This window comes from Cyphomyrmex costatus, unplaced genomic scaffold, assembly GCF_001594065.2.
Source record: "Cyphomyrmex costatus isolate MS0001 unplaced genomic scaffold, Ccosl1.0 scaffold143, whole genome shotgun sequence".
In the NCBI taxonomy this organism is placed as follows: Eukaryota; Metazoa; Arthropoda; class Insecta; order Hymenoptera; family Formicidae; genus Cyphomyrmex; species Cyphomyrmex costatus.
Genome location: NW_017275424.1, coordinates 419,279 through 439,804, shown reverse-complemented (window position 1 = coordinate 439,804; position 20,526 = coordinate 419,279). Strand labels below are relative to the sequence as shown.

Genomic DNA, 20,526 nt, shown 5'->3' with positions numbered 1-20,526 from the left:
GGGGGGGACGACACACGACAGATGCGCCCGCTCGCATGCACGCACTCACGCGCGCTCTCGGAGTACAGCTCGCGTATACGATTCTGACGTGACGCGACGCGCCACGCCGCCAGTTGCGTGTTCTATTGCCGCGCGCAAACGACAAACGGAAGCTAAAAACCGAACGTGGATGCGCGCGCGCGACAGACCGAGCGCACACACACACACACACACGAGGCCACCACGCTCCACCGACGCTCCACAGCCGTGCCTCAACTGCGCCCGCTCGTGCGTGCGTGCGTGCGTCAAAACCGGTTCACGGTGAACGGCTGATCTGTCATTCGGCCGTTAAATCGAAGAAAAGAGCCGGGTGAAACGCACTGCCGTAGCGGCTGTTTTTCCTCCCCGAATCCGATTCCTCGGGACGTGCACCCTCGCGTTTATTCCCGTTTGCGGTTTAACTCGCTCTGCTCGCGTATATAGCAGCGCTACCGGCGAGTGAACGGCGACGGGCGAAAACAGCGGAGTGGAACCGATCTCTTCGACGAGTTCGAACCGGCTGTCGGATCGACTCCTGTGAAGAGATGATGAGATGAGGTACGCAAGGTATATATGTTACTTGAACGGCTACTCGTCGCGTAATGTCTGCCTGTATATCGGTTCGACGCCTCGTCGGCTGTCCTCGAGGCGGTCGCGGCGTGGATATTCTTGGACGACGAATGTATATATTAAAGTCAACTTCGAAAGCTCTCCACCACTGCCGCCACCACACCGATGTGTCCGTCGCTGCTTCAACGCGACAATACCTCGGATAGAACGCGAGTCGCCGCGTCGCGCTCTTTCGTTGCCTGGCAACCATTAAATAATTGCCGCGCTCAAGTGACCGACGGAGTCCCTGGCGCCATCCGTTAATGAGTATCGTAACGAAATTGTGAGCCTATATCGTTGCAGAAAATTTTCATTTTACGAAAAGCTACGAGAGAATGAACGGCGTAATCGAAACGGTTAATAAATGCACCGACGGAGATACTATTAAAAACCGACATCCTTACGGGAATTTAAGCGAACTTAAACTGTCTCTGTTTCTCTTTCGGCTTTAATGCGAGATAGAGTTTTAAGCAAGTAATGTTGGTACAACCGAGCCTAAAGTGATTAACAGAGATGATAATTGTAGAGAAAAAAATTGTAATATATTAATGCATACTTATTTACGGAGCATTTATGTAATAACAAATCATGAATTGAATAATGTACGAGCTATTTGCGTTAATATGTAATTGCAAATTTATATCAATTGTCGATAATGTCAGCATTTTTACCTTTAAGCCCTTGGAGCTCTTTTTCGATAATAATACCAATACCTACAAGTGAATAATCAAAGGAAGAAGAAGAGAAACATTTTGCGCCTTTGCGATTAAAAGGTAAAAGGCCTTTGTCTACGAGGACCTGGGCCAACATAGGAGAAGTAAAAGGCTCTTATGTACTCTTTTTCTCAGGTTACTCTCTGATTGATCAGTCATAAATATCCTAACGAAATGGCGAGTTCGAGTAGCAGGATCGTTGTCCTCATCGACATGGACTGCTTCTTTTGTCAAGTCGAAACCAGGTTGCAACCGCAATACGAAGGAATGCCTCTTGCTGTTGTTCAGTACAATCAATGGGAGATGGGCGGGTAAGGAAAATTCATTAATTTGATCCGACCACTTGCGCTAACTGTTTTTTAGGTTAAGCTTTTTTCAAGATGATTATTTTAAATATTCCTCCTACCCCACTCTAAAATCTCAATAAAAATATTCGGCGCATATTTAATCAAAACAAAAGAATCTGGAAAAAAAAACTCGACGGTCGGTCTTGTGAATCGAATTATCGAGCGTTATAGATTCGAGACTTTAGAGGTTAAGATATCTGTTATTATTTATGTATACATATATACTTTGATTTCAATTAATTAATGTTGAACATGTTAACCAGATAGCACAGACTTGTTTTATAAGATGAAGATTTATTTATATTGTGAAAAATATATAAATACATGTACATATATATTTTCCATAAATATAAATAATCTTTATATTTTAAAAATAAATTTTTTTATGTTTTACGTTGTGGTCATATATCCAACGTCAATTAATTCCTAAAAATAAATACTTCAATCACGTCAATTTTCTTTTTTACAAACACAAATTCACTGTTTTAAAAATCAAATTCACTGCTAATGTAGAGAATTTGTTTGTTCAAAAACAGTGAATTTTGTTTTTAAAACAATAGATTGTTTTAAAAGCAGAGGATTTGTTTTAAAGCAGAGAATAGCTTGTTATTTAAAATGTATTTTGGTTTTTTATATGGATTAAAGTTTACCAATGTTTTTTTTTAAATAGACAATGTAATTATAAACATGACTTTATCGCTATTGTCTAAATTCCTATAAATTTTGAAAATTGTTACAATTGTTTTATAATGTATTATTTAATAATTAATTCATTATAATTAAAATTAATGATATATTACCTTATATATAATTTTTATATATATATATATATAAATGAAGAGTAAATCTTGCGTTTTCAATTTTTTATATATGCTTCTTTAAATGTAAAAGACTAAATATCATGTCAAAATTCTTCTAATATTGTATTTATATATATATATATATATACACGCAAAATTTATAAAAATTATTTGTTTATAGTCGATTAAATTATGATCCCAGAACACTTTGTATAAATTGTGACCACAATTTTACATCTTTAACAACATTTTGACAGTCAAGGATTTTTATTTATTTTCTTTATTGAATATCTCATTGTAAGATTATTATGATCAAATAGAATCACAGTCTATAAATTATCCTGTCTTCATCATAAAAAATTTACCACAGCTCCATTGAAAAGACTTGCCAATTTTTTTATATGAAAGCATTATTTATTGATTTTAGGACTAGATATGATTATATTAGTAATATTTATTGGTTGGCTGCAGGATAATAGCTGTTAATTATGAAGCACGAAGTCTTGGAGTAACCAGACATATGAGAGGCAAAGAAGCTAAAGAGAAGTGTCCAGATATAGTTCTAGTCAGTGTACCATGCCTTCGTGGAAAAGCAGATACATCTAGGTAATAGTTTGCATTTAGAATAAATCTGTATGAACATAATATGTTAATTATTTGTATTTCATAACTTAATTTATTTGTTTGATATTTTTTCTTTTTTTTGATGTCGAGTTCTTCTGAAAATCTTAATATATGTATAATAAAAAATTATTAGGTACATGAATTTAATGAATTTAATAATTTGTATTATACAGATATAGAAAAGCTGGTCACGAGGTTATCAAAGTTATAAAAAAGCATTGTAATGTAATAGAGCGTGCTAGTGTTGATGAAGCATATCTTGACATTACGGATATTGTTGATAAGAGATTAACTGAATCCAAAATTTCTCCAAAACAACTAATAGCATTTCTTAGAAATACATATGTCGTAGGATATTCGGAAATTGGTAAAAATGATGAAGGTAAAAGTTACTTCTGACACTTAAAGTGAATGATTTGGATGTTGCATGTATCAAACAAATGCATTATGGTTTTATAGAGGAAAGGTGTCAAGGTCTACAAACTTGGATATTGGATTCTTTTAGAGAACTGCATGATGTTCAAGCTCAGAGACTTGCCGTAGCTGGTATAATAGTTGAAGAGATAAGAGATAGTATATGTAAAGAAACTAGTTTCAAATGTTCTGCTGGAATTGCACATAACAAAGCTAATATCTTTTTTATATTCTCTATTTTACTATGTGCCATATTTTAATGATTTGCATATTAATCACATATTCTGATTAACTTACAGATATTGGCAAAACTAGCATGTGGATTACATAAACCGAATCGCCAAACAATTTTGCCTGAAGCAGCTGTTTCAAGCTTGTATTCGACGCTTCCAGTGAAAAAGGTGCGAAATCTCGGTGGAAAATTCGGTGATGTTGTGGTAGAGTCTCTTGGTTGTAAAGTTATGGGAGATCTGTTACAATATTCTTTGGAACAATTAAAAAAACACTTTGACGAAAAGACAGGGTAAATGTAAAATTGTTTTTTGTATGAGCGAAGTTTCAACGATAATAACTTATGATTTGTCATTTCTAATATAATTCTCATAATTTTAATTCTTCAGATTTTGGCTGTATAATATTGCTCGAGGTATAGATGATGAGCCTGTTACCAATAGACTATTGGCAAAGTCTATCGGAGCGTGTAAAAAATTTCCTGGGAAGCAAGCTATTACTTCATTAGAAGTGGTAAAATTATCAAAATATGATTTTTAATATTATATAAAGAATTAAAAAATTTGATGTTGGATTGCACGAAAAAGGTATATATTTCATGTTTAGTTGAAGCATTGGGCCGGAGATCTGGCAGCGGAAGTGTGCGAACGGCTTGAAGAGGATTTTGTGGAGAATCAACGACGTGCCACACTGCTCGTAATCTCTTACCATTATTATCACAATAGAAGCACTGTATCTCAAACGCGCTCACTTACCTTGAACTCGTACAAACCGGAGAAAATGGCGAATCAATGCGTGGACGTTATCACTAAGTCCACACAGTGCCCGGTGGCATTCATGGGCATTTCTGTTACTAAATTTGTATCATCAAAAGAAAGCGGTAGCTTCTTGAAATTTTTTAAAAATACCAAATCGAAAGACGAGGAGAAAATCATTTTAAATTCACATAGAGATACAAGTTTGATGTCCAATTCAGAAGCAGAAGAAAAGACTCCTTTCAATAGCAAAGAAGTTTATTTATTAGAAAGTAAAGGACAGATCTCAGAGACAGAGTCTCAGAAAGTCAAAGAATTAATCGCAAAGACTAATGAAGGAACAATGAAGGAAAACAAGAGAGTCAATAACTTAAATACAAGCGCAGAGGATTCACCTACGTCAAAAAGAGTTTCCAAACTAATCCAAGTGTGCAATGAGCGCGACAAGATCAAAACAGAGAACAAACGTCTATCAGGTATGGTAATAAATAATAATGATTTTCAAGATTCCTTTTTTATGAACATATATAAAACAGAGGAGAAAAAATGTTATAATAATGTTGACGAAAGTGCCAATACTATGAAAGAATCAAAATGCAGAAAACAATTGATTGTGTCTGATGTGTGTGAAAAAAACATGAATGATGAGAATATCAATGATTACAATACAGATTTACATGGACAAGTAAATGTTTATGAAAAACCTGTCACAAGGCATGTAAATAGCAACAATGAAGAGTCTACAGAGGAGAATACCAAAAGAACTTCTGCACAAGATTCTTTGATACGATTACAAGATATATTTCCAGACTTGGACAATATGGATTCAGACATCCTGTCTCTGTTGCCAATCAATTTACAGGAGGAAGCAAAATTGTATATAAAATCGCGAGATAAGAAACAAGAAAACGTTAAGATTGTTCGGGAGTTGCCGAAGACAGAAAGAAGACCCAGCAAGGCAAAACTTAGAGGCAAGAGCGACAAAAAGCGCAGTCCCCTATACAATTTCCTGATTAAGACCAACTCGGACGAGCATAATGTGCCTTTAGAACGGTGTGTTGAGTGCAATCAAATGATACCTATAACAAAGTTTAGCGAACATATGGATTTCCACGTCGCGCAAAACTTGTACCAGGAGATTAATAAGCCGACATCAAGTGAGAATGGAAACGTGAAAAGAAAACTTGAGGATGATGAAGTTAACATTTTCACAAAGCGTCAAACATCAAATGTTTGTTAACCTAACAGGGATTCTCGATCGGCAACTACGTTTCTTTCGAAACCGTGCTTGTGAATCCAATGTTTTACGATATTTTATCGCTAATAATATCATTCTGATAATTTATTTGTATCAATCGCGATCGCACTGTGTCTCCAGAAAAAAATTGTAAGCTAAATATTGTATATTTGTATATATCATATAACATGTAAAAATGTACAATGTAGTTTAAAGACAGAAAATCTATTATATAATTAGTTAACACAGAAATTTTTGAGACTAACAGAAAGAACCAGGTGACGATATCGGAGATTTTTATGCGTTTTTTTACAGGCTGTTCTTGGGCGAAAAAAAAAAAAACAAACCGTGTCCGGCTGTTTCAGCCATTGGCCCATAGTTTCGAAGAAATCGATTTTTTAAATTATTGTAATAATTTGAAGTGATATGGTTTCAACGTTTGATAACTCGATGAAAAAAATCGTACAACGTTCATTAAAAAAATTAATTTAACGTAAAGATTCGCTCTTTCGATTGCTGTAAACTGCATTTTTATATAATTTTTACCTCACGCCATAGACCTTTGTAAAGTTTGTGCATCAGATTTAACAGATATTCATTTGTGTCCGTATAATACCTATTTCACACTAGACGCGATGAGCGATAACCAATAAAAACTCTGCTTTACATCGTCGTATGAGCAAAAACAAAGTTTTTATTGAATATCGCTCGTCGTTCATCGCCCATCGCATCCAGTGTGAACTAGGCATAACTCCGTAAAAGATCAGTCATATTGAAATTTCAATTATACAGATTTCGTGAGTAAAGATTTCAATCTTTAAAACGCTTTTTTAATTTTTTGTCTGCAATGATTTTTCATCGAGTTACAGTGTTTTGAATATTTCCAATTTTTAGTGTGTCCGAATTTTAAAGTGTTCCCTATTTTTTGTTGAATTGTATATATTTTATCACAATTGAAAAATGAAATAAATTTATTATTTCTTTAACAAATCATTGTAATGTATTCATTATATCGAAATTAATTATAGCAATTTATATAATAAGTATATTTCAAATATTTAAATAAACAACTGGACGAGTCGGAAATATAAAACAAAGAAATATTTAAAAAATTATAAACATGATATTGTAAATAACAGACGTAATTTATATAATATATTTCAAATAAATTAATATTAAATAGGCAATTATTTTGAGTAATAATTTATTAATTTTTATTTGTGATCAAAAGTCGCTCGAACATCGTGCGGCATTTGGACCTCGCACGGTGAAGTGAGGGGGACAGCGGAAGGCGGAGGTGATTCCAAAATTTTACATTTATTTAATAATTTTGTTTTGTAATACACGATTGCGTTAACGAATAAAAAATAAATATGTTATTCTAAAATCGACGTGTTAATATTAGACGGTTAGTGAAAGCAGCCTTGGGGATTGTTTTGACGTGGAAGGGCAGACGCGAGTCGCACATCCCCCCCCTCACCCGGCTCACCGTTAAACCGAACAATCATTTAAATACATATTAAAAATACATATATATATTTGATATATATTTTTAAAAAATTATTTTAAATACTACCGACTGTTGACTAGTATAACGTATATTTAAAACTCGCAGTACTATCACGAGTTAAATTGTAATATACGTATATCTGTATAAAATTATAAATAGTAATACATATCATACATGTTATGATATAGAAATGTTTTGATGCTTATTATATGTCTATAATGCGATAATGTAGATAAAAATTAACATTGATACAATCAGTATTAATAATCAGTAATAATAAGAAGACATATATCAGTAATAATAATTTCACCAATGTAATATTTTTTTTATCTCGGTTAACTGTTCATCTTTTTATAATTCTTCGAATTATTAAAGATTATAGTTAATATTATAGTTAATATTGGAGATTACACCCAGGTAGCAAGTTGCTTGTAAGTTGCTGTCAGATTGCTTAAAATTGCTTTGCTGTAGTTGTTTTCAATATTGAGGAAAGAGGCTTCCGATTTTGCCTAGTGGATTGCCAATTTTTATTGCCACCAACAGTTATGAGCAATTTGATGGCAACAGTTGCCCTCTTACAAACCGATCATGTAATCTAAATTATTGGAAATCACAGGACAATATAACGGAAACAATTTCTGTGTAAGTTAAGTTGCCAGTAATCTGGTGACATTTTAAAGGTGATATTTTTTCGAGATAATCATCAGTTGTAAAGTTTTCAAATGAACACCCTGTATATATAAATTAATAATCGCATATGTCATATATATAATATATACACATATATATATTGTTCAGTTTTTGTGAATTTGGCCGTTAACGCCCGGCTGAATTACAGCAGCGTAAGGCCCCACGCGCTTTCCCGAAATGCTCGGTATCGGGAAGCGTGGTCGAGACAACGCGTCTCTACAGTTTCGCCAATTACGAAGCCACTTTATGTCGTAGCAGCCGTTGTTGCGGCGGTGAAGCAGTTGTAACAAAGGTTTCACGTAATAAAACTCACTTGCTGCATTTCGAGACTTTATTCGATAGCTCACAACAATAAGCATCCGATCTGCGATGCGACCGCGCCAAATTGGCCAAATCTGAATCGTAACGAACGAGCCGACGAACGAACAAAAACGATGATGCCCGAAAGCCGCCAACCGCTAACATATCAAACAATTATTATCTGCCTATTACATATACTTCCATTCAATTAACGGAAATGGGTACTAAATATTCTACAAAAATGATTTCCAACAAACTGTGACAACTTTTATGGCAATAAGTATGCTACAAAATCTTCCTTCATTTGCGCAAGCAACTGTTGTCCGCATAATGCTTTTAGGTTGCCCTAAACGAAATTACTATTTTCTTGATAATAGCAATATGATGACAATTAAAAGGAAACTTGTGCTAAGCTCCTATTTCTGTTATAATGCAAAAGAACGATTTGTTATCTGGGCAGTTAACATTGGTGGAACCGGGCCTAAGTTAATATACAAATCTAACAATAAATCATGATTATTGATTAGAATTACAATTATAATTACAATTAGGTTACGTTCCGTTATTCACTGCAAGTACTACAAACATATAATTCAAGTTACATACCATATACTATACATTTTCGCAGTGAACATAGAAACAGCTTTAGTACATTATATACAAAAATTAGATATGTATAATAGGAATTTAATTTTTATTTACCTGTAATGTCTTGCAAAAGTTAGAAGGAAGACTATATTTTTGTTTTAAATCTGTTAATAATATGCCTAAGGTGTTCAATTTATTTTTTGAATATGAAAGTTGATTTCGCAAACGTTTTATAATGATATCTTTTTTTCTTGTCACTTCTTTTAACATTTTAACGACTTTTATTAGTTTATCTCGAGACATATTTTCTATTATGGCATCTGTTAAGTCTCCAACATATCTGATCTTCTCAATTTTAGTAGCTTGAGACACAATGCATTCCATAATTTGCATATTGGAAGAGAACCCAACTTCTTCGCTGCAATGATGACTTGCTGGTGTTTCTTCAATATTTTTTTGTAGCTCATTTAAATTAATTTTACAAGCTTTATTGCATTTCGATGAATTATTGAAATCTTGATTAGTTAGTTCGTTTATTTGACATTTTTCAATTTCTTTTTTAGGATTCAATTCTTTTTCGTTGTCAGGATCAAAATTGTCTGCATTTTTAGAAATTTCTCTGTCTTCACTGTAAAAATATTTAATTAATAAACAATTTTATTTAGAAAAGCTCTTCAAATTTTATATAATATTAAGCATGAAAAATATATTGCCTTCTATAATAAAATTGTTCCTTCAAAAAAATTTTTCTGTTTAATAAGTTTTTATCTATATAGTTCTAATACAAATGTATGAAAATGTATTATTAAATGACAAAAATGTTTTTCCTGAATATGTCATATTTATCACGTTTTAAGCCTTATTCCTTTACTAAAAGATACACATGATAGTTTATATTTACTGCACGTATGTAATACTCTATTAATGTTAAGAAGAAAATAATGAAAACAGTAAACGACTCATTATTTTGAGTTATGAGTAATGACATTGAGTAACTTTTTTTTAGAAAAAGACAAAGTAACTTTATGATTTTGTTACCCTTGCTTATTATAAATATTTTTTATTATATTTTACCTTTCTGCATTCGGAAATATATTTGGAACAGCATTCTTTCTTAAACGAACGGTTTGTAATCCATTTTTTTCAGTTTGTTCTTTTGAGAAATGTTTTAAGCAGATTTTACTGTGCTTAGATGGTTTTGTACTTTGCTTATTTAAAACAAGTAATGCGTTCATCCATTTTTCTTTTATTTTTATATTATTGGGAAATCTGGAAAAATATAAATAAAAGGTTATTTTCTACAATAACTAAATATATATATGTATGTCTATTTAAGGTTAATTGTAAACGTACCCATACATAGGCACAACACATTTATGTTTCTCGGATTTCTTTTTATATTTGCTTGAAGTGCAGCCTTCGACGAAGCAATATGCAACCATTTCGACCTTTGACTTATATAGTCAAAGATTTCGACAAGTTTTCTGGCCTAGTTTCTTGGGTGTAAACGGATTAGTTTCGATCGATTTCAATCCTCCTTTCTCAGCGGAGTAGAGCGAAACCGGTGTAAACATTCCATAAATCCACTTCAAACCTGAAAGCGGCCATGGCGGCCTTTTTCCTGTAATGCTTAAGCGGGGAGCACAGACTTTTGCATAACGCATAAAGCATGTGCATAAGGAATTTCATTGGTCCATTTTCTTATGCATGAGTCAATGGACCAATCAAATTCTTTATGTATATGGTTTATGCGTTATGCAAAAGTCTGTGCTCCCCGCTTAATGCTGTAAGCACACAGCCAAGATATTTTATGTGTATATATGACAATTTCGATTGCATTGTGCCGACGTGCTGTGTCATCAATTATAGAAATAAGAGTGGTCGCGACAAAGAGAAAATAAATATGTTTTCTTTCCCCCAAAAGCTGGAACTGAGGAAGCAGTTTAGCAGTGGCTGGAAGCCTGTAAACAAACACATACTTCAAAACACGTTCAGTCTGAATATTATTGATTATAAAAAACATTATATTTCCTAAATTTTTGATTCTAATGAAGATCATTGTATTACATATAAGTTTTTAATATTATATTTACTTGGTATTTATTTTGTCTTGGAAAAGATTCTTTAATAATTATGAGAAGAAATAGGAAAGGAAAAGTCAAGGAACTTTTTCACAATCAGGAAATGTCAAAGAATTTTCTCCGTCCAAATCCGTAGACACCCTGTTTTTCCTGGAAAATGTATTATTGAGGTTCGATTGTTCCATCTTTTGGTAATGTTTACCTGTTAAGCCTTGTGTCCACGATGCTAGAAATCGGTCCGAGATCTCGGATGAAGAAAGAATTAACAAATCACATTTGAACAATTTGGTCACATGACCAATGTAATTGGTCAATTTTTCCTTTATCCTAGATCTCGGACCGATTTTTAGTATCGTGGACACAAGGCTTTAGGTAAGTAGCAAGATTGTCCAATCACGTGCGCGGATTGCCAGATTTATCTAGAGACTTAAGAAAACAGAGATGCGTCATTGAAGGGTATGGCTTGATTGGCTGTCTAAATCACGTGATCAGAGAGCCATTTTAATTCACTATTGCATCTAATAGATATAGTTTTATAACGTATGTACATATATATAGAGAAAAATTTAGACGATACAGTGTCGAAGTGCAATAAAAAAACTATTATTATGGTGTAAGTATTCTTATTTGTGTGAATATTTAATATCGGACTTAACCTAACCTAATCTAATCTTTCTACCTTTTGGATCAACTGTCATCAGCTTATTGGTCAAGAGCACTTATATTGAATTAAAATGGCGGTAGTTACCTAACCCAACCGATGCAATGTCGCATCTCTGTTTTCTAGGCCTCTAGATTTACCTAACAGGTAAACTTTACCGAAAGATGGAACAATCGGTCCTTAATAAAACAAGTTCTTTACAAGTTTCCTTATATGTAAACCTTTTTTCCTCAAAAGGTACTTTTTCATACGCAGCACGCTGCAGCAGCAATTCGTTACTATTGGTTAAGAATTTTATGTAAACTTGATGACGTACTTGCGGCGCAAATACATTTTGCCGCAGTTCGTTGAAGTTGAACCGAACGAACAGCAAGCAGCAAGCGGCAAAATCGAGAAAGCGTACAATATGTCCGTCGTTTCATTATAAAAATATTATTTATTGCAATAAATATTAGGAAAATAAACGAAAAATGGCTTCGGATAAGGTACGGATACATGTTTGTAAATTAGATCATTTTATACTTTACCACAAATTTGAAAAAGTAAAGTGTAAAGTATAAAATGATCTAATTTACAAACATTCGTACCTTATCCGAAGCCATTCTTCGTTAATTTTCCTAATATTTATTGCAATAAATAATATTGCCTCGATTTTGCCGCTTGCTGTTCGTTCGGTTCAACTTCAACGAACTGCGGCAAAATGTATTTTGCGCCGGAAGTGCGTCATCTAGCTTACATAAAATTCTTAACCAATAGTAACGAATTGCTGCTGCAGCGTGCTGCGCATGAAAAAGCACCTAAATGCATAAGATAAGAAAGATAATTCAGGGAATATAATGTTATTTATAGAGATATTTTTTCTTCATGTTTATTTTACTTTTATGAGCTTCGTAACTCGCGCCGGACGAATTGCCCAATCTCTGATTGGTTGAGATCTCGGGTCTCCGCGCATTGGTTCACCTTGTTATTTCCACCATGGATCAGTCGTTGTCGTTAACACGTGCTCGACTCGCATGACGAGATTGTTTCGATTTTGTGGTTAACATCGTTTAGAAAGACGAGGCTTATGATGGCAAAATTAGGTAAAACGTTACTGAAAGTCTCACATAGTGAATCGCGAAATAACAGGAAATAATCATACATTTAATCTATCTTGCGCAGCAATCAGCAAAAAAGTCAAATAGTTAATTTATACGATGTAAATACTATTAACGCCAAGACTGTCGTGTCTCCTGATATTTCTTGTTGGTATCTGATTATGGAATATTTAACTTGGCGTGAAACAGAAAAAAGATATATTTTAATTTTAAACTCTTATATTAATCATATATATGCTTTCTTAAAATAATAGTCTGTATCTATGTGTAAATACCAAATATATTTTACATTTTTGTTTTAGAACATAATGGCATGTCAAGTGATAGCGACAGTGGGGATGATTGGGAAGAAAATGGTGAGGATTACCATGACATTTTGTGTTTGTTTTGTATGGAAAGTATTAACGGATTTCCCTCTGCATTGAGCCATATTGAGATCTTTCACAAGTTCGACTTCTGTGATTTTATAAAGAAACATATTCATGACACTTATTCATATATCAAATTAATCAATTTTATTCGTCGCAAGGACATTTTACCAGAACTACTGAGTACACTAGATGTAGAGGCTTGGGAGAAAGACGAGTATCTATGTCCTGTAGTGGAAGATGATCCATGGTTAATGTATGGCAAGTGTATAAAGAATTAAGACTATTATATTATTGATGGCATTATGTTTTTCAAAATTTATAATTCTGGGCTTTGCATTCATGTCTATTGCTTTCCTTTTTATTTATGGAAATAAAGAAAGATATACTGACACACTTGAGCTCAGAATTACAAATATTATATTATGTATATTACGCCCTAAGTTATAAATTTTATTATTTAATATAATATAGATATTGAAGATCTCATCCAAATTAAGAATGTGAGTGAAGAAAGAGACATAAAACAGATGCAAAGTGACAATAGCGTGACTTTATCAAAGACACAGTATGAAGATATGCAAAAAATTATCAGATCACTTAAATCTCAGCTAAAGGAAAGTGAGACAACATGTTTTCTACTAAAGCAGGTATAGCTAATAATCATTATACATATTTCAATATGTGGCATAATATAATGAAAAAATTGCTTTTTCAGCAAATGGAGGAGATGAAAGAAAAGGCTCAGAAATTAATACTGGGTGATGATTTAGACGAAAAAGAACAGAATGTTCCAGTTAACGCTCATAATTCTAATGTTGATGAAGGCTATTTCAATACATACAGTCACTTTGCTATACATCACGAAATGTTGAATGTAAGTTCTGTAATAGTACAAGCAAGAAGACTAGAAACCAGGAGAGTCAACTAGCATGGTGAAGGTAAGTTAAAAAACGTCCGCGGTTATTCACACAATGCACAGTGGCATTGCACATTATGTGAAAGAAACAAGGAAACAAGAGGCTTGTTCTTTTTACCTGCACTGTTTGCACTGTGGGCACAGTGCAGAGAAAAAGAACAGGCCTAAGGTTTGTTTGACATGTGCAGTCACGAATTGAAAACGACTATATAGACAGAGCGACAGAGAGGACTAACGAAGCGCAAGAGTGGCGGAAGTTATCCGTCACTTTTTGCCTCATCTGCTCTAACGCTATTGGCACCGAGTTGACTCTCCTGGTTTCTAGTCTTCTTGAGTACAAGATATCTTCAGGATATTGACTACATTTATGAAGGTCTAGGGATATATGTATTCATTTCTGATTGAGGCTACATTTCTTCAATTTTTTAAAATTAATATTTATTTCACATTTTACCTTTGACGACTCAACATCGATTAAATTCATTTTGCACTTCCATGTAAGTTATAATTCTATGGATATTCTCTTTTATCTTTTTCTTTATTTATATGTATTTAATTACTTTTAACCAGTTACAATTTTTGCTCATTAATTATTAATTTCTTTATTTTTTTGTTTCGTCAGTAAACTGTGTAATTAATGGAATCTGCAGGGCCGTATCTGGGTATAAAGTCGCCTGCGTGTAAGCTTGGTACTAGGCACCTCTCCCCCTCATATTACATAAAGTAAAGGAATACAATATAATAATTAATAATAGACTGCTTATAATTTAATAAAAAAGAAAAAATTTAAATTTGACTAATATGGAGACGCGATAATCGAAGTGCAAATATTTGTAGAAAGAGTTTTTAATATATATTTTTAAAAATGTTTATTAAATATATTATATTTAATAAACACATGATATGTAATTACATAGACATTTGGACATTTCGGTTATTGTTTTTAGCCATCCTCAAGGAGGATTGCTCTGATTATCCACTGATTCAAAATTATTGAATATAATCCACTAATCTGAGCTTTAATATGGAGTTTTTAAAATAAGAAACACAAACACTAGTGTACACTATTAGTCTAGTGTATTATTGGGAGTACAAATTAGTTCGGTCCATTTAATATATATTAATTGTAAGGCGCCTTGGCAACTTATGATTTTGGCACCCTCATAAAAAAGGACCTACGTGTGATACACGCATTGCCCGCCCGGTAGCTACGGCTCTGGGAATCTGACAATAATTATATGCTTTTCAAATTCTCGACAATCATGTGAGTTTTTTTATCATGCTACGTTATCATTATTTAAACATTTGTATTAATTTTTAATTTTTTATAAAAATTTGACACAATCACACTATATATTTCAGTAAATTTTGCACCTCAATATGATCGTGATTTGATTACAATTGGACAACACCATATAGTTATTAGTTTTTTTTGTATTGTACACAGTTTTGACACTCTTTACTCCATTGAAATTTTTTTAAGATTATAGTGTAATTTACGCATTGAAAACGACCTGGATTAAGGTCGAAACGTATACAATTTTTATATAACTAAATAAATTTCATTACACACTGTCAACCTGTGTTGGCTCTCAACGGCAATTTATTTTACTATTTGATTTATTCATAGGAGCCTCTTTCATATATTTTTATTAACTAATAATATTTAGTTACGAAAAAGTGATAGAAATACATTTTGTTAGGATAAAACACGAACAGAGAGCTATCGTGATGCATTATTAACAAATTCTAACAAGTTCCATGATTGTATAATGTTGGACGTTGGTTGCGGAACTGGTATTCTGTCGATGTTTGCGGCAAAATCTGGTTGCAGTAAAGTTATTAGTGTCGATCAGTCTGATGTGATATATCATGCTATGGATATTGTAAGGTATATTTAAATATATATAATAAATTGTATTGAAAGATTATGCAAGTTAGATAGCTCCTATTTTCATTTAGATTCCATATAAGGAAAATTATAATAATAAAATATATTGATTGATTTCAGAGAGAACAATCTCAGCGATATAATTACTTTAAAAAGAGGTCGTCTGGAAGATATTAGTATAGGGGTAGACAAAGTGGATGCAATAATATCCGAGTGGATGGGATATTTTCTCTTGTTTGAAGGAATGCTGGATACAGTTATTTATGCTAGGGACCATTATTTGACGCCTGGTGGAACAATTCTTCCAAACAGATGTACAATTAGTATTGTGGGAAGTAGTGACACAAGTATGTATTACAGTGTAATTGTTACTACAGTGTTACAAGATATATATCATGATGAGATCTCGTATTTGAAAAATAATAGATGTTGTTTCTGTGTAGAGAGATATATTGAGTTGGTTGATTATTGGTCAAATGTATATGGTTTTAAAATGAGCTGTATGAAAGCGGAAGCATTGCGTGAACCCAGTATAGAGATCTGTAATGTTGATCACTTAATAACGAGCATCGCCGAGATCCAAGCCTTTGACTTATACAAAGTCACTACGGATTGCATCAATTTTTCGTCTCCTTTCACATTGAATGTGAAGAAAACAGGATCATTAACCGCAATAATCGGTTATTTCGACATTTTCTTTGATCTCGACAATCCGATTCATTTCAGTACAGGTCCCTGTTCTACTCCGACACATTGGAAACAAACGGTATTTTCTTTAAGCGAACCCATTAGTATAACTGAAGGTAAGATATATGTTTATTTACTATAATTATAAATTAATATGTAGTTAGTATTATAATTATAATATTTTGCTCTGAATGTCGTTTTAAAATATCATTTAAAATAAAATTTTATAATTGTAATATTAATGTACTATTATATAATTTAATTATATATTATATTTTATTATAATTGCATTGTTTTATTTGAAATAACGTTTTAATATCTATATTTATTTTTCTTCGAGATACGTATCTTCAAAATAAGATCAAGTGAGACATTATCTTCTCACATCTTTGAAAAATTTTCAGAATTAAAAATTTATGTTTATACAAAAGTTTCAAAGTAGCGTGATTTAAATTCGATTCAAATACTCTTCTTAAATAAAATAATTAATCATTTTTTCGATTGTTGATAAGATAGATAATTACTTTATCTAGAGTACTGTGAAATATTTGAATCGAATTTTATTCGTGTAATCTCATTATATTATAATTTTCTAGGAAAATATGTTGCCTTAATAATTTTTTTTATTCTTTGAGAATATTCAGAAGCGTATATTCAAATTGTCATTTAATTTTTTATTATTTTATGTTATTAATTTTTTATTATCTTATGTTATTAATTTTTTTTAGAATGAAAGATAAGTTAATGTAAATACAAATGACATTTTAAAGTATATTTTGAAACGATATAATAATATAATTTGCAATTATATATATATATATATATGTTATAATTAAAATATAATATCTGTATATTTATTTTATAGGTGAAGTTATAAACGGCACATTAGTCTGCCGAAGACACTGTAACATCCGAGGCTTAATGGTCATTATTCATATCAAAAATTTCTCTCAGACGTATTTTCTGGATTAAACGTTGAATATGCCAAGATACTAATAGTCGCATGTGCCAACAGAAAGCTATCGCATTATAATGTTCTGATTTTCATTGAACGTTCTTTTTCACGAATATTCGCTTAAACTTGATCTCTCTTACCATTTCCAATTTGAATCTATAATATATAAAATCTGTAGTGTCCATTTATACTTAAGGGGATCTTAAAGACGATTAATCGTATCGCACATATCCACATAAATTTTTATATTACAATAACGTTTTAATTGGACTTCCAAGTTCAATTCTAAGAATTCCACATTGTTTCTTCATACAAACTACTAATCTGCGAACAGCTACTATTTCATTAGTATAAATTGCACAGCTTCTTAGAACCAGGGTTGGGTAAGTTAATGTTTTTTTTTAACTAAATATAGTTAAAGTTAATGGCTTTACAAAATTAATAAAGTTAAGTTAAAAGTTGAAGGAATAAAAAATTAACGTAAGTTAAGTCAATATTGAATTAACTCAAGTTGAAAGAAAAGTTAATTTCGAAAAAAATTATTTTTTAGATTAAAATGTCCTAATTTTTAATATAAAAGAAATCATGATTCGTTATCTAAAAATAAATAAATGATGTCAAGGGCGATATGAGTCAAAAAAATATTTGTTCAAACAATAAGACATTTAATTATAGTCACTACTTAATTTAGACATCCTTAATGTTTTTTAATGTCTGAGGAGGGCTCAATCCGAGAGCCGAAACTTGTAATGACACATTTATATTTGTTATCTATTTTTTATTTATTATCTTATTTAATTATTTAAAAGCGAATTATTGTTAAGCAATGTCTAAATTAAGTAGTAACTAATATTTGACTGTAATTAGTCAATTTCTTATGACTTAAGGTTTAAAACACTTATTGTAGATCCGGACTAAGGTTTATAACATAAGGCACAACCGCATAAGCCAATTAGAGGGCCGTATTATAGCATCTTAAGAAATTACTTAAGATTTTAAAATATGAAATATTTTCTTAAAATATGAACAGAATATACGCTCTTAGAATCCATAGACGTTACTCAAGATTTGAGATGGTATTAAACTAGTGCATGAACCAATCAGAGAGTCGTGTATTAGCATCTTAAGACATTCCTTGAGATTTAGATTATGTTCGGACCATGGATTCCGGTCTTAGTCTTATTATATCTTATTATTTTTCTAAGATATTTAAAAGACAAAACAATTTTTTAACTTTAAAAAAAAGTTATAAAGTTAACGTTTAAAAGTAACTTAGTTAAGTTAAAATTTAATGCGTTTAAAATTAACTAAGTTAAGTTAAAAGTTATTAACTTTTTAACTTTTTTTAACTTTTAACGTTTTAACTAGTTACTACCCAACCCTGCTTAGAACATATACATATACATGACAGCGAAATTGCCTATATTATCCATGTACCAAACGTGAAGTCAACATCTATGTGAGAGAGAAAGTTATAACATCCCAGAGGTAAAATGTAATTGTTATACAAAAATTATGTGTTTAATCGGTAATACAGCAAACTGCTTTGGGATCCCTTTAAATCGGAAATCTAACTTATGTGCTTTGGAACTCTAGATCTTCATTTTTATGCTGAAACTATACATACATACACATTAATATTTATATATAAAATATATATTAATACACATAGTAATATTAATATATATATTTATATGTATAATACTTTTTCTCTCTTTCGCAAGTGATATATAAAATTTTCTTAAATATTTGTGATAATTACAGAATAATTATTGATCCAATAGCTATTTACATTTGTGCCTTTTTAATGATAGCTATTCGTATACACAGAGTGTTCTGGAAATCGCGATATAACCGAGAAAACAGTGATTTTTCATGTAAAAGTAAAAAATATAAAATTATCGTAGAGTTCTGTTTTCGGGGGGGGGGGGAACCCGAAAACTTTGAATATTTATGAAATGCGCATATAACTCTATAAAACAACCTACTTTTAATTCATTTTATCTGACTATTTAGCGTTATTTTTGTCAGTTTGAAAATTTGCAATAATTTAAAATAATACAGTAAATTTTAAATTAAAACATCACCTCACACGTCTTCGAAAAATGGATAAATGAGTGTAATTTCTACAAAAATAATAAAAATAAAATGTTCAAAATAGTATTTTGTAGAAATTACAAACATCGTTTCCTTTTCAATTGTACTACGATTTTCGGAATACTTTGTATTATATAGCTAAACCGCAGTTATAAACTTATAAAATCAATTTTAAGAATTTTTGCATGAAGAATAGAGTTTTAATCTTATAGTCATTATACATCACTCTGGCTGCACGAGCGTGTATAACGCTTAACGCTAGAGATGAAAGAGAAGAAAATTGAAGAAAAGAGATAAAAAAACGTCTCCGCGGAGTTTATAATTAGTACACAGACAACGACGCGTAGAATTTGCCTGAGTTCAACTTTTTATGCAATTGTTCTAAGAAATTATTGGCGAACCATTTGACGAAAACTTTTTCAAAGAAGTTTTCATGTTGCTTCCGCTAGAATTTTTCTCTAAATAGAGTTCGTTAATATCTCGTTGACGTAATGATGTCGTCGACAGATATAACACTTCGATATTAATATTGCGCGAATTCTCCTGCCACTTTTCGTGTGTACAAGAGTACGCATCGAATTATTGAATAACCTACAGATCGTTCTTGCTCTACCGAATTTAAATTGTAACCAAACGACTAATACGATTCTGTGATACGACAAAAAACTAGCTTAGTGTTCATCGACAAAGCGACGCACCAATATCTGTTGCAGTCGCCCAGAGAGCACAAAGTCGTCTAAAAGATGACTAAATTGTTATAAAAGTATTTTACAATTAGTGAAAAAATATAGTCGACGAAAAAATGGCTAAAAGTCGACGGATGTTGATAGTCATCTTTATAACCTTGTCAATATGATAACTAAAAGATAATTTTTGCGAAATTTTGACTAGTTTTAGATATCTTTCAGTCCTCTTTCAAATTTGTTTAAGATAT

At 31.9% G+C, this 20,526-nt stretch overlaps 3 protein-coding genes across 3 annotated transcripts; 2 read left to right on the top strand and 1 right to left on the bottom strand.

The window, feature by feature from the left end:
• The first annotated feature begins 1,334 nt into the window (after nucleotides 1–1,334).
• Nucleotides 1,335–6,551, top strand: DNApol-eta (DNA polymerase eta). The gene is made up of 8 exons (XM_018551662.1): nucleotides 1,335–1,400; nucleotides 1,476–1,651; nucleotides 2,959–3,093; nucleotides 3,285–3,493; nucleotides 3,571–3,737; nucleotides 3,825–4,048; nucleotides 4,146–4,269; nucleotides 4,363–6,551. Exons 2-8 carry the CDS (start codon nucleotides 1,515–1,517, stop codon nucleotides 5,749–5,751), a joined length of 2,385 nt encoding a protein of 794 aa, XP_018407164.1. The 5' UTR covers nucleotides 1,335–1,400; nucleotides 1,476–1,514; the 3' UTR covers nucleotides 5,752–6,551.
• Nucleotides 6,552–8,516: 1,965 nt separating this feature from the next.
• LOC108783157 (uncharacterized) lies at nucleotides 8,517–10,434 on the bottom strand. Its single transcript, XM_018551650.1, has 4 exons — nucleotides 10,190–10,434; nucleotides 9,911–10,105; nucleotides 8,951–9,464; nucleotides 8,517–8,594 (listed from the first exon to the last, which is right to left on the bottom strand). Exons 1-4 carry the CDS (start codon nucleotides 10,276–10,278, stop codon nucleotides 8,517–8,519), a joined length of 876 nt encoding a protein of 291 aa, XP_018407152.1. The 5' UTR covers nucleotides 10,279–10,434.
• A 2,156-nt stretch (nucleotides 10,435–12,590) lies between these two features.
• Nucleotides 12,591–17,547, top strand: Art3 (arginine methyltransferase 3). Its single transcript, XM_018551694.1, has 8 exons — nucleotides 12,591–12,660; nucleotides 12,978–13,304; nucleotides 13,518–13,693; nucleotides 13,762–13,920; nucleotides 15,666–15,853; nucleotides 15,974–16,200; nucleotides 16,297–16,656; nucleotides 17,406–17,547. The coding sequence occupies exons 1-8, from the start codon at nucleotides 12,645–12,647 to the stop codon at nucleotides 17,510–17,512; spliced, it is 1,560 nt and encodes a 519-aa protein (XP_018407196.1). The 5' UTR covers nucleotides 12,591–12,644; the 3' UTR covers nucleotides 17,513–17,547.
• Nucleotides 17,548–20,526: the final 2,979 nt, after the last annotated feature.